Raw genomic sequence first — 13,071 nt, forward strand, 5'->3', positions numbered from 1 at the left:
CCATTGAGTCTGTGTGGAGGAAATACTGGGTACCCCGCAACAGTAAGTTTGCTAAACTCAAGCTTAAGGGCACAGTTCTCCACAAGACGAGCAAGTCCGCCCAAGACTCCTGATCCCAGCCGCAAGTTTGGGGGGGTTCTCCTGGACCACCCTTACTTCTTTCTTACTACTACAGATTTGGAAGGTCCCTATGGCCTCTCTCAGCTTTGAGAATTTGCTAGAATAACTCACAGAACTCAGGAAAGCCCTGTCCTCATTATTATAATTTGATTATACTCAAAGGATGCAAATTAGCCAATTAAAGGGAAAGAGGTGTGTGGGTAAAGTCGCAGACTGGGAAGGTCCCAGACGTGGAGCTTTTGGTCCACCCATGGAGTCCTGAGCAAAGTTACCTCTCTCCTGGCTACAATGTAGGATAGCACTCAAGAGTATTTCTAATCAGGGAAGCTCACTCGTGCCTTGGTATCCCGAGCTTTTATTAGGACTCCATGACACACTGCCCACATGCCACCTTTTACTCCCTGTCCCTCCTGTAGGTTCTGACTGATGCCTTTTGTTTTCCAAAGTCCCCATCATAAATCCCATTGTTTGTCTGGTGGCCAAAGTCCCTGGGTAAACAAAGATGCTCCTATCAGAGGGACATCTGGGGGCCCAGAAATCACCTCCCTGTAGCCAAGGGCAAAGGCCAGACTTCTCTTTGGGTAAAGTTAATTCTTCACTACACAATCGCATCCTCGTAGAGTGTTTCAGGGGAGTGGCTTGTGTCTGCGGGATGGCAGAGTCTGTCACTGGGTTTAGACCTGGGCCACAGACTTCAGTAAACTGTTAGGCACCCTGTTTCTGGAACTCAGCTGACATGACACGAGGTGGGTGTTTTGTAGCCTCTCTGCTAATTCTGCTTCTCTGATATGAATTGCTGCTTCAGTAGGTTGTGCAAGTACACCTTGTTGTGAAAAAGAATAAGGAGAAAAGTTTTAAAGACTCCAAGGGAAATGGTTTCTTCTTACTCTGTACCTTTTATTTCTTTCCTCCCCTCTCCCGTGCACACGGGCTGGTTTTCCTGTAAACACAGCCTTTGTTCTCCTTGTTTAAATCTAGGGAGGGCTCCCAGGGCCTTCTGTCCCTTGTTTTATCGGTTTGCCTTCCTGTCATTAAGTACCTTCTCCTCCTTTGTGCTCCCCTGCCCACCATGCGCCAGGGAGACAGAGTGAAGGCAGAAATCCCCCTGGCTGCCCTGGTGCAGTGCTCTGGTTTGGATCTTTCAGCCAAAGCTGACCTACTCACCAGTGGTGTTGCAGTTCGGTCGAAGCTCTGTTCCAGCAAGAGCCCTCCTTTCCCAGGAAATCTCTTGCCTCATTCTGGTGCCAGGTTTCCCTGAGGTCTTGGGTACCCCGTACCAAGGCAGGCTTCCTTGTCCAGATTCCCTGTGGTCAGGCTGTTGTGTCCCTGCAGACTCTGCCCCAGACTGTCCTGCCCATCTCTGCTCCCTTCTGCCCCTGTGGCCTCCCTCTTTGATTTGTGAGCACAAGTGACTTACTTAATGGGTCCTCACGGTAGTAGCAGTGTGATAAAGTGGCTGGTGTCCTACTGCGTAGAGCAACAGCTTTAGAGAGAGCAGGAAGGGACCTGAGAGACATCCTGATATCTACAGATACACCCAAGATAGTGCCCGCTCACCCCTGTTCTCTGTCGCCCAGGCTGGAGTGCAGTGGCGCGATCTCGGCTCACTGCAAGCTCCGCCTCCCAGGTTCACGCCATTCTCCTGCCTCAGCCTCCCGAGTAGCTGGGACTACAGGCGCCTGCCACCGTGCCCGACTAATTTTTTTTTTTTTTGTATTTTTTTGTAGAGATGGGATTTTTACCGCGTTAGCCAGGATGGTCTTGATCTCCTGACCTCGTGATCCACCCACCTCAGCCTCCCAAAGTGCTGGGATTACAGGCATGAACCACCGCGCCCAGGCCCGCTCACCCCTCTTAATTCCCACCTTCATTCTGGAGATGAATGCCTTAAAAATTAACACTAATTGAGAAGAAACACAAGTTGTAAAATGATTTTAAACTTGCTCTAAAGCAGCTGTGATCATGCCATTGAAAATCACTAGGTCTCTAGGAAACTGGAAAAATATTGTTATTGTCTTTAGTGCTATAATTTGTGGCTTTAGATTGTAATTATTTTTTCTTTTTCTTGCCAGGACTATTTGACTCTAATAATTATGACTCCTTGAAATAATCTGAATAGTTGTGTAACTCATTAAGGGCATGACAAGCTCAGCAGCCTTTGAGAACGCTTTGCAGAGAAGTCCCTAAGCAGTTTCTGAGAACTGGATTTCAGCAGAAATGGTGCTTAACAAGGGGCAGGATTTGTGAGCAGGGGGTTGACAGCCGCAACTGAAAATCCTCCCAGCATTGCTGCAGAAAGATGTACAGAGATGCCAATAAACTGATTTTCTTGAATCAGAACATTAGAACATTGATTACCCATTAGTACACAGATGCAATGGTATTAGCACCAAAGATAATTGTTTGCAGCTGTGGAATCACTTCAGGTTTTTCATTTTTAATAAAATGTGAAATCTGAACATATTCTCACGCTTGGAGGGTGAGCGTGAGCCCTGCAGTGCCGTCTCATGTGACTCCGTTGTGCCCTCTTGTTTCCTCTGTAGAGTTTTTGGTCATGAAGAGGAAGAGAGGCAGGCCTAAGGGGTCCACGAAGAAACCCAGCACAGAAGAGGAGCTGGCAGAAAACATCGTGAGTCCGACTGAGGACGGCCCGCTGGCTCCGGAGGATGGGAGCAGCCTGCCCCCAAGCAGCTTGGAGTGTAGCAAGTGCTGTCGGAAGTTCTCCAACACGCGCCAGCTGCGGAAGCACATCTGCATCATCGTGCTGAATTTGGGTGAGGAGGAAGGAGAGGCAGGTAAATGCTGCCAAATGGCTGAACCTGTCCATTTCTTATGAAGAGGTGTATCTGCTAATATCAGGTTTCACTGGGTCAGTTACTACTGGGAAATAGCCCATATTTATTCAGCTCTCACCCATCTGGAAAAGTGCTTATTTTCTTAATGATGACTGACTATTACTGTAAGTAATCTTTGAAGTGAATGTGTCATCTGGGAGTTGATGCCCATGGCATGCAGGTCAGGGGGCTGCTGTGCTAGATGCTTTGAGAGTTGCAGGGATGGTAAAACACAGCCTCTACCTTTGCTGAGCTTATGTTCTGGGAAAGAAGACAAGGTTTTAAATGCATCGTGTTAATGGATAACAAATTGTCAATAGGAGAGAGCATTCTGATGCAAAGTCGGGAGCGAACCTGGTGTCACAGTTTGGGTGGTATTGAGTTAAAGGAAGGAGGGATGTCTATTGGATGGATGGGGCCATGTGGGCCGAAGTGCAGCAGTTAGGATCCTCAAGGCTCCTATGAGGGACCTTGATGGGCCAGTGTTGGCTGAGGACTAGATTTTGGTGGGCATTCTTGAAGAAAATAAAGACTATCAGGTACTTCCTTCAGATACGTTCTTGACTAGGCTTCAGCTCTGAAGCAGCTTCTAAGAGAGGCTGAAAGGCGGATAAATGTGACCAGGGGATGAAGTCGCTGTGCGGTAGCGTGTCTGCAGATGGCCTTCGTCGGAGGAATGAAATAGCAAGGCTGCACTGGAGCGGTTAGGGCCTCTGCTGTGGGTTCTGTTGTTGGGTCCTTGCACCATTTTTGAAGCCTTCAAACTGTATCCCGTGTTTAAGTTCTTTCTGTTTTGTATTGTGCTAACCGTGTTATGTGGGAGGCAGTTCTCATTAAGAACATAGGCTCTGGGTTATAACTATCTGGGTTTGCATCCCAGCTTCTGCACTTATTAACTTCATTTTGCCTCAGTTTCCTCATCTGTAAAATTGGAATAAAAGCAGTACTGTCTCCTATGGTTGCTTTGACAATTAAGTGAGATAGGATTTGTAAAGTGCTTCCAGTAGTACCTGCCGTATCAAAAGCACCGAGTGAATGCCAGCTATTACAGTGAGCCGTTCATAACCACATGGATACACTACTGTTGTCATCCTTCCTGCTTCATGGATAAGGGCGTTTAGACTCTGAGAGATTAAGTAATTTGTTTAGGGTCCTTTAGTTATTAAGGGGACCTGGCCTTTGAACCCAGGCCGTCCTACTCTGACCCCTGTTCTTAAATTCTTCATTATAAATGCCTCCCTGCAATGAGCAAGACTCTTGGTTTGCAAAACCCTATCATAGTTTGGGTGAATTATTAAGTCATTCATCAACTAATATTTATGGAACATCTAGGTTGGTGGCCAAGGCTCATTGCCAACATCTGTACAAGTTGTAGAAAATACCAGACACTGTTCCCTCTCATAAATAACTCTCAAGGCAATGATGTAAAACCCTGTGGGGCTGCACGGGCTCATGAAAATAACCCATGAGGATCAAAGGAGGTGGAGCTGTCCCTAAATGGAGCCTGAGTAATTGCCGTGTGAGAGCTGTAGCCCGGGAGTGCTGTCATTTCAGAAGAATCCGTATCGTGTTTCAGAACCTAAAGTCCTTTTGGGAAATAAAGATAATTTTAGAAATGAAACGGTTGAAAGACGAAGGATTAGGATGGACCTCCCCTGAACCCGAAGCTCTGATTTCCAGTGATTTGTTAATCACTGGATTTGGGTTATGGAGTCTTTCCCCTACCCTCTTATGCGTGCATGCACACACTCTGTCTCCCTCTCGCTCTCTCCCTTTCTCTCTGTTTCTCTCTCTCTGCCTCCCATGCGTACACATGCATGCCCCTGCTCCAGCACAGCTAGGTAACGGTGTCGTGTTTTCATCAGTGCTAGCCATCGAGGCAGCTCTGCTGTCTGTAGTTTCTGCACTGCCTGAGCCCTTCAGAGAATCCAGTTCTCTCCGACCATTTGGTGCTGTCTTCTCGAGAATCCCTTTTGTTTGTACCTTCACAGGGTTTTTCCTGTCAGGTTCCTTCTGAGGCACTCCTGGACTCTGCACAGTTCTGGCTAGAAATCAGAGACTTTGCTCTTTTGCAACACTAAATTTTTCTGCTTCCCATTCTTCCAGACCTCAGGTCAAGCTCTGGGTTTGAGGCTCAAAGTCAACAGCACAGACCCTGGAGGCCCAGAAGTTCGGTTGGGTCTATGGCCGTTCGCCAGTCTGCACTGCCCTTAGCGTCAGCTCTCTGAAACAGAGGTCCCCAACCCGTGGGCCACAGGCTGGTAGCAGTCTGTGGCCTGCTAGGAACCAGGCTGCACGGCAGGGGAGTGGTTGGTGAGCCGGCGTTACCACCTGAGCTCTGCCTCCTGTCAGATCAGCTGCGACATTCACTTCTCGTGGGAACATGAGCCCTCCTGTAAACTGTGCATGCGAGGGATCTAGGGTGCGTGCTCCTTATGAGAATCTAGTGCTTGAGATCTGAGGTGGAACAGTTCCATCCCCAACCACCCCACCCCACCATCTGTGGAAAAATTATCTTCCATGAAACCAGTCGCTGGTGCCAAAAAGGGTGGGGACTGCTGCTGTAAAACACAGTGCCTCAGTGTCTCCCCATCACAGCAGAGTGCAGAGTCTCTCCCTGCGTGATCAAGACCTTCACCAAAACCATCTTTCCATGTGGCTCCGTCAGTGCCATAAAGCATTCTGTTTGTACCAACCAGGGTACAATTGATGAAAACTTAGGTTTTTATCAGTTTTTAACTGTTGTAAGCAATGCTTTAATAACTATTCCTAAATGGGTGTGTGTGTGTTAGTATGTATACATATTTGTAGACTTGTGTTATGATTTTTCTAGGATCAATTCCTAAAAGCAGGTTGCTGGGTTGGAAAGTATATTAATATTGCCAGATCTCTCCCCAGAAAGCTCACATCAACTTAGATTCCAGGAGTGTCTGAGAATGCCTATTGGATATTATTACCTTTGTTTGTTTCAGTTTTTAATACCTGTAATGAAACAGAAAATACTAAGAAAGTAAAAATATTCCAAAATGTCACTGCCTGGGGTCAATGACTGTTACACTGAAAAAGAGAAGGCCCTCCTCCATTCTGGGTACGCCCGTATGTATTTTTCAGAACTGAAATTGTATGTAATATTCTGTGATCTTTTTTCACTCATTAATGTGGCAGATACAGTTTTCATCACAATATTTTTTATTTAACAAGCTGTTTTCTAGCGCTTTTTGTATGTGACAGTAGCTGTTCTCAATGTTTTACAACTCATAGTCATTTTACTTCTCATGGTAGCTTAAGAGGTAGGCACTTTTTTTTTTTTTTTGAGATGGAGTTTTGCTCTTGTTGCCCAGGCTGGAGTACAGTGGCACAATCTCAGCCCACTGCAACCTCTACCTCCCAGGTTCAAGTGATTCTCCTGCCTCAGCCTCCCAAGTAGCTGCAATTATAGGCATCTGCCCCCACGCCCAGCTAATTTTTTGTATTTTTAGTAGAGATGGAGTTTCACCATGTTGGCCAGGCTGGTCTTGAACTATTGACCTCAGGTGATCCACCACCCTTGGCTTCCCAAAGTTTTGGGATTACAGGTATGAGCCACTGTGCCTGGCCAAGATAGGCACTATTGTTATTCCCATTTTATAGAAGAGCAAACTAAGACACAGATATTTCAGCCGTTTGCTTTGGTCACACAGCCCGTAAGTAGTGGAGCTGGTTGTGAGCGAGGTGGGCTGGCTCCAGGGTTTGTGCTTTTGACTGCTGTGCTGTGTGTCCTTACCCAAAACAGTGTTGCTTGTTGTCATTTTTAAAGGCTGTACAGCATTTCTTCTTATGCATGGGCTTACCTCATTTTACTTCATTGGTCTTTAGTTGATAGGCATTTAGAATTTTTTAAAAATTTTCTCTCTGGTCAAAAAGCACTACTCAAGTGAACAGTCCTGAGCATGCATTTTAGATTTATTATTATTATATTTTGTACTTGTGCCATTATCTTAAATGACTAATAATGTAATGCTTGTTAAGTTTTTATTTAACGAGCTGTTTTTTAGTGCTTTTTATTTTGCAGTTGCTGTTTCTCAGTGTTTCACAGCTAATAGCTCTTTTAACTCTCATAGCGGTAAGAGGTAGGCACTGTTGTTATTCCCATTTTATAGAAGAGGAAACAGAGGCATAGATAGTTTTAGCAGTTTGCTTGGCTAGATTACACAGTCTGTAAGTTTATCTGTTAGTTTCCTTTGCAGCATTGCTTTGTTTTTCTTTTGCCTTAGGAAAATACAAATAGGACCTATTTTACATTTTGACACGCATACATATTGTCAAACCACCCTGTAGAATGTGCGTGTCAATTATTTTTCCGTCATGGGTCATGTCCTCAGATCGCCTTTATCCTTTTCATCTTGGGTTGTGTCAGCCTCTATCCTTGCCAGTCTCTTTTGTGAACAGTTGGCTTTCATTGTTTTAATTTGCTGCTCCTTGGTCACTACTGGGCTATCTCTGTTCCAGTTATTAGTTATTGGTGGGTTTTGTGTGATTGGGGGCATTCCTTGTTCATGCACTTTACTTACACCTTTGAATGACCATATATGCTGAAAATATTTTCTGCAATTTGTCGTTTGTCTTTTAATTTTCTTTGTAGCATTGCTTTTTTTCCTTTTGCATTTTGCTGGAGTTTTAAATGTCTGTATTGTCACCATTGTTTGTATTGTATTGTCAGATGCATCAGATACATTGTTATCTGTATGGTTTTATTTTATGTATATCTTTGATTCATTTGGACATTGCATTTTTGTGTTCTGTAAGTTGGGAAGTAAGGCAGTTATATAGTTGACTTTTTAACAACGTGGGGATTAAGGGCACCATCCCACTGTCAACAGTTATTTTCAAGTATAGCTTTTGACTCTCCTCAAACTTAACTAGTAATAGCCTACTGTTGACCAGAAGCCTTACCAATAGTCAGTGAACACATATTTGGTATGTTTTATGTATTATATACCATTTCCTTATAATAAAGTAAACTAGAAAAACAGAAATGGTATTAAGAAAGTTGTAAGGGGCCCGGGCGCGGTGGCTCAAGCCTGTAATCCCAGCACTTTGGGAGGCCGAGATGGGCGGATCACGAGGTCAGGAGATCGAGACCATCCTGGCTAACACGGTGAAACCCCGTCTCTACTAAAAAATATAAAAAACTAGCCGGGCGAGGTGGCGGATGCCTGTAGTCCCAGCTACTCGGGAGGCTGAGGCAGGAGAATGGCATGAACCTGGGAGGCGGAGCTTGCAGTGAGCTGAGATCTGGCCACTGCACTCCAGCCTGGGCGACAGAGCGAGACTCCGCCTCAAAAAAAAAAAAAAAAAAAAAAATCGTAAGGAAGAGAGAATGTATTTACTCCTCATTGAGTAGAAGTGGACCATCATAGAGATCTTCATCCTCCTTCTCCTCATGTTGAGTAGGCTGAGGAGGAAGAGGAGGGTTTGGTCTTTCTGGAGGGGTGAGAGACATGAAAGAAATTTCAGTATAAGTTCACCCTTGCAGTTCAAACCCATGTTGTCCAAGGGTCAACTGTATATATTTGACCAATAAATCTAGGGAAAGGAATTGTTTTAATAAATATAATTCAGTAGATAAAATATTTGAAGTCATAGGGTCCACGGAGAAAATATAGATCTGGCGGTTCAGTCTCAAAAACCCCTTAAAAAATACAACTTTGTGTTTTGAAATAATTATGAATTCACAGGAAGCTGCAAAGATAATACAGAAGAGTCCCATGTGTCCCTCACCTGGTCTCCCCCAGTGGCTCCACCCTACACAACCCTAGCACGGTATCAGAATCAGGACGTTGGCCTTAGAGTGCGTGTGGCTGGCTGCCAATTTGCCACTCACAAGTATGGCCTGTGCTCGCCGCCAGAAGCCAGAACCGCTCTGTACTCACAGGGCCATGCACCCTGTCCCTCGATCGCCACCCTCGCCTGGCAGCTGCCAACCTGTTCTCCAACTGTGTGACTTTGTCATTTTGGGAACACTGTGTAAATGGACTCACACAGTATGTGACCTTTTGTGGTTGGCTTAAAGAACTCCCCTTTTAGACCTAAGTTCTAATTTTATGACTGAGGAATTTGAGGTGCAGAAGTGATGGTGATCCGGTCACATGACTCATTTGAGGCTGGCTGGGGCCCGCGTCTCCCGACTCCTGCCCTGTTGCCAGTTTGCTTGATTGTGTCTGTGCCTTAAGACCACTCTCATTTCTACCTCATGGATGGAGATTTTCTCCAGTTCAGCGTGTCTCTGTCATATTTTTCTTTAACCTTATAAGCAATGGAAGTGGCGCCCTATGTGGATTCCTGATGCTTATTTTCTACTCTGTGATGATTAGGCAGTCTCTTTAGCAAAGGCAGACAGACAGGGTCCTTTCTAATCAGATTATCGGCTTCCTCCAGGAATGGCTGTAGAGAAAATGGCCTCATATTCCATTGATTTTAATGACCTAAATTGACTTTAATTTAACAAATACCAAATGGAAAGGTAGACGCTCTGGGTGTTTTTCCCTTTCTGGCCACTGTTGAAGCTCTAAAATATGCAGAAATGACCTTATGCCCAGCTGCCTTGCGGCTGGCATTCATGTGATTGCACCGTGTTCCCTAGTTTGCCAAGCACAATATTACAATTTGGAAAATTCTCGAGTAATTGTTTTAATATGTGCTCTGTCAAGAGCAGTCTAGTGACATTTCAAACAACTGACCTTGGTTCTATAGCTTGTTAAAACAATTAGAAGAAAACAAAATAAGCTTTTTCTTACCCTGAACCATGGCAAGTCAAAATAACTCTTTTGATATGTTTTCAACATTTGTTTATTTTATTCTGCATTTGAGTGGCAGAAGAAACCAGGAAAAGAGATTTTTTTTTTTTTCCTGTAGTTACGTAGGACAGCTGGTGTTTTGAAAATGTTTTGCAGCCTACAGAAATCAATATGTCAAATTTATAAAAGTGACTTCTGAACTTTTCTAAGCTTGTTCTTTCTGGGGTCATTTTATGCAAAGAGAGTTGTGAAAATTTCTTCTTATTCTCATTAAATTCTTCCTATCAAAGACAAGGCTTTCATTTTATGGTCTTACTTAAGATGCACCTGTAACCTTCATGGTGAATTTTTATTACAGTGTTTCAAGTCTCTGCCTTCTACTGTATTTGTGTTAGCGAAACAGCTGGCTTGATAAATACCTGCCATGACTGAAAATGGTATGGAGTGAGTCATGTTTGAAAATTTGCAGGTGAAAGTGTGTTTCTGAACATCTCACTTTTCTCTGCGGAAAGACGGATAGTGGTAATGTCTTGTTTCTTTTTGCTGCCTGTAAACCCTCAGTTTTTCCTCTGTACTAACTAGGTGAGTGGAAGCCCAGTGGTCTGCAGCCATGTCTGGTCTTGTGCGTACTTGTGAGTGTGGCTTCTGCGTGGCGCAGTTCATGCCACTGCTCCTGCCTACCTGCTCTGTGAGCGCCCCCTCTTCTGCCTATCATGTCACTGTCCCTGATTAAGGGGAGACCTGGTTACACCTGATAGCAGAGCTACCCTGAGTGACAGTGTCTCAATATTCCTGTGCTTGCTTTCTTGTTGGTATTGCAGGTCCTCAGGGGCTCTGCTCACTCAGGGACCCAGCTGGAGAGAGCAGCCACCATGCTGAATGTAGCAGGTCATGGTACAGGAGGGAAGAGAGCCCTAGGTGGTTTCATCTTGGCTCAGAAGAGCATCTGTCATTTCTTCTCTGCACAGTTCACTTGCCAGTGTATTAGTCTGTTTTCACACTGCTGTAAAGAACTACCTGAGACTGGATAAGTTATCAAGAAAGGTTTAATTGATTCACAGTTCTGCAGGCTTAACAGGAGGCATGACTGGGAGGCCTCAGGAAACTTACAATCATGGCAGAAGGTGAAGGGAAAGCAAGGACCGTCTTCATATGGTGGCAGGAGAGAGAGAAAGAATGAAGGGGAAAGTGCCTCACACTTTTAAACCATCAGATCTCATGAGAACTCACTCACTATCATGAGAACAGTAAGGAGGAAATCCACCCCCATGATCCAATCACCTTCCACCAGGCCCCTCCTCCAATTCAACGTGAGATTTGGGCGGAGACACAAATCCAAACCATATCGGCCAGCAGGGAATCACGTGGCCCCGCCTGACTTCAAGGGCCCAAGAAGTGCAGTTCTACCCCGTTTGCGGGGTAGGGGAGCCCTGGAAATGCTTGGTGACCATCACTAGTGACGACTGCATGGTTCTTATCCATTTACCTGGTTCTACCAACAGCTGTGTTCTCATGTCTTCCAAATATCTTCCTTGCCCATGTTTCAGTTTGGGTGTCCCCCAAGCAGTTTAAGTTATGCAGCGTGTTCAATCCTAAACTCGTCCAGCTCCCAACTGATGTTCCTCCTCTATTTCATCTTGGTGACTGGCCCCCACCATTCAGCCAGAAACATCCCTGTCACATCCCGACACTTACCGTGGTCAACTGACTACCTGCTCAATATCTCTTCAGTCCTTCCCCTGTCCCTGCTGTTGTCCTCGTGGGTCCATCATCTCTTCTGTGGACTCTGTGACCACTCCAGTCTGCGTATCTACCCCAGTTCATGCTCTGTGTACACCAGTGGTTTGCAGATATTCTGGGGGATTTATCCCCATTAAGTATTTATTTAGTAATAAGTTGCATTTTTAAAATTGAATAAGCATCTGTAGAGTTCTTACTATGGGCCTGCCTCTCTTCTGAATGTCTTACAGATATTGATTCATTTCCTCTTCATAAAAGCCCTATGAGGTAGTTACTGTTTTTATTCCCATTTCATGGATGAGGAAACTGGGGCAAGCATCCTGTCCAGTGTCACCCCGTAGTACGTGATGGACCAGGGATGTGGACTCAGGCCTTTTGGCTCAGATACATATAGACTGCTGTATTAATACGCTGTAGGTGTTATAATACACACATAAATGGTAAGTTTCAAAAGGATGAGTTAAGAAAGGTAAAGAGGAATTCTTCTTTTTTATTCCCAAATTTCAGTGGATTTTCCTAGGCATCCCCGGCTGTACGCATTTCACCTTCCACCTTGTCTCCCTAGCGTTAAGCATCTTTATGACATATGAACCCATCTTATCCTTACTCTGAATGCACCCCTTCATGACACCCACTGCTGTTCAGGGACAGCCTAAGCTCCTTAAGAACCTGCTATGTCACTTAGGACCTAGCTGCTGCTTGCTCTGCACCTTGACTTCTTACCCTCTCCCTCTTTGCCCACCTCCGGATCTGCAGTGAACCTCTGAAAGCCCCCAGTGCCCTGTGCCCTCACCATCTCTTGTACATGTCATTCTTTTTGCTTGCAATGTCCATTTGCCCTTTTCCCTCCGAATATGCTTAACCTTCAATGATTCTGGCACATGCACAAGCCCTGAGCCAGCAGGGCTCCATCCCGTCATCTGTGCCTTCTCTGTGGAATGCCACAACCCTCTCCTGTGCCAGTGATTCCTGCTGGTCTTCAGGTCACAGCTTTATTTCCCCTTTCCAGGCCTAGCTCCAGAGTCCCCTCCCTTGTGCTCAGCTTCCCGGCAGATCCGGGCTTCTCATTGTGCTGTGCACGTGTGTCGCTGTGTTGGAATTGCTGGTTTGTGTGTGTGTCTCCCTGTCAGCTGATAACTGAGAAGGCAGGAGCCCACACTTGCACTGTGGCCTGGTTCCCTGTGGACAGAATAGGGACACATCTCTCTTTTCTTTACCAAAGTCCAGGGCCAGACTCTAGTCCTTGGCAGATTTGGCACAAACAGACCAAGTAACTTGTTCTGTGTGGGTGTGTCACTTCCTGGCTCTGTCTGCAGCATTCAGAGAACAGTGCCGGGCACACAACAAGTGCTCAGTGATTATCTTTTGAGTGAAAATACCGATTCTCATAGAGCAGACACAAGAACTGTGCAGTATCTAATGGGTGGTAAACCCAAAGTTAATTATTTTATACCTTGCATTTGTATTTCTCTGTGGAGTGGCCCAGTGACTCACATGAGGCCCTGGGTAAGTACATGTTGTGGCTGACTGGCTGCCATCCATACTTGCTCCCATGCATTTCTGAATCTGCAGCTGCTTTGGTTCTTTTTCTTCCTGCTCTC

General features: G+C 45.3%; 1 protein-coding gene across 6 annotated transcripts in view; it reads left to right on the forward strand.

Moving 5' to 3' along the window:
* Nucleotides 1-13,071, forward strand: part of ZFAT (zinc finger and AT-hook domain containing) — a 235,157-nt gene that overhangs the window by 67,301 nt on the left and 154,785 nt on the right. For 5 of the 6 annotated variants that reach the window (XR_007728259.1, XM_050801563.1, XM_050801566.1 and 2 more), the window contains exon 3: nucleotides 2,664-2,915. Coding sequence is in view for 5 of the 6 variants with exons in the window: in XM_050801563.1 (XP_050657520.1) it covers nucleotides 2,664-2,915 (252 nt within the window). In the remaining variant the exon portion in view is untranslated. Of the gene's footprint in view, nucleotides 1-728; nucleotides 867-2,663; nucleotides 2,916-13,071 lie in introns of those variants that run through there. The other variant, XM_050801565.1, reaches the window with a different exon arrangement.

Source organism: Macaca thibetana, chromosome 8 (assembly GCF_024542745.1).
Source record: "Macaca thibetana thibetana isolate TM-01 chromosome 8, ASM2454274v1, whole genome shotgun sequence".
In the NCBI taxonomy this organism is placed as follows: domain Eukaryota; kingdom Metazoa; phylum Chordata; class Mammalia; order Primates; family Cercopithecidae; genus Macaca; species Macaca thibetana.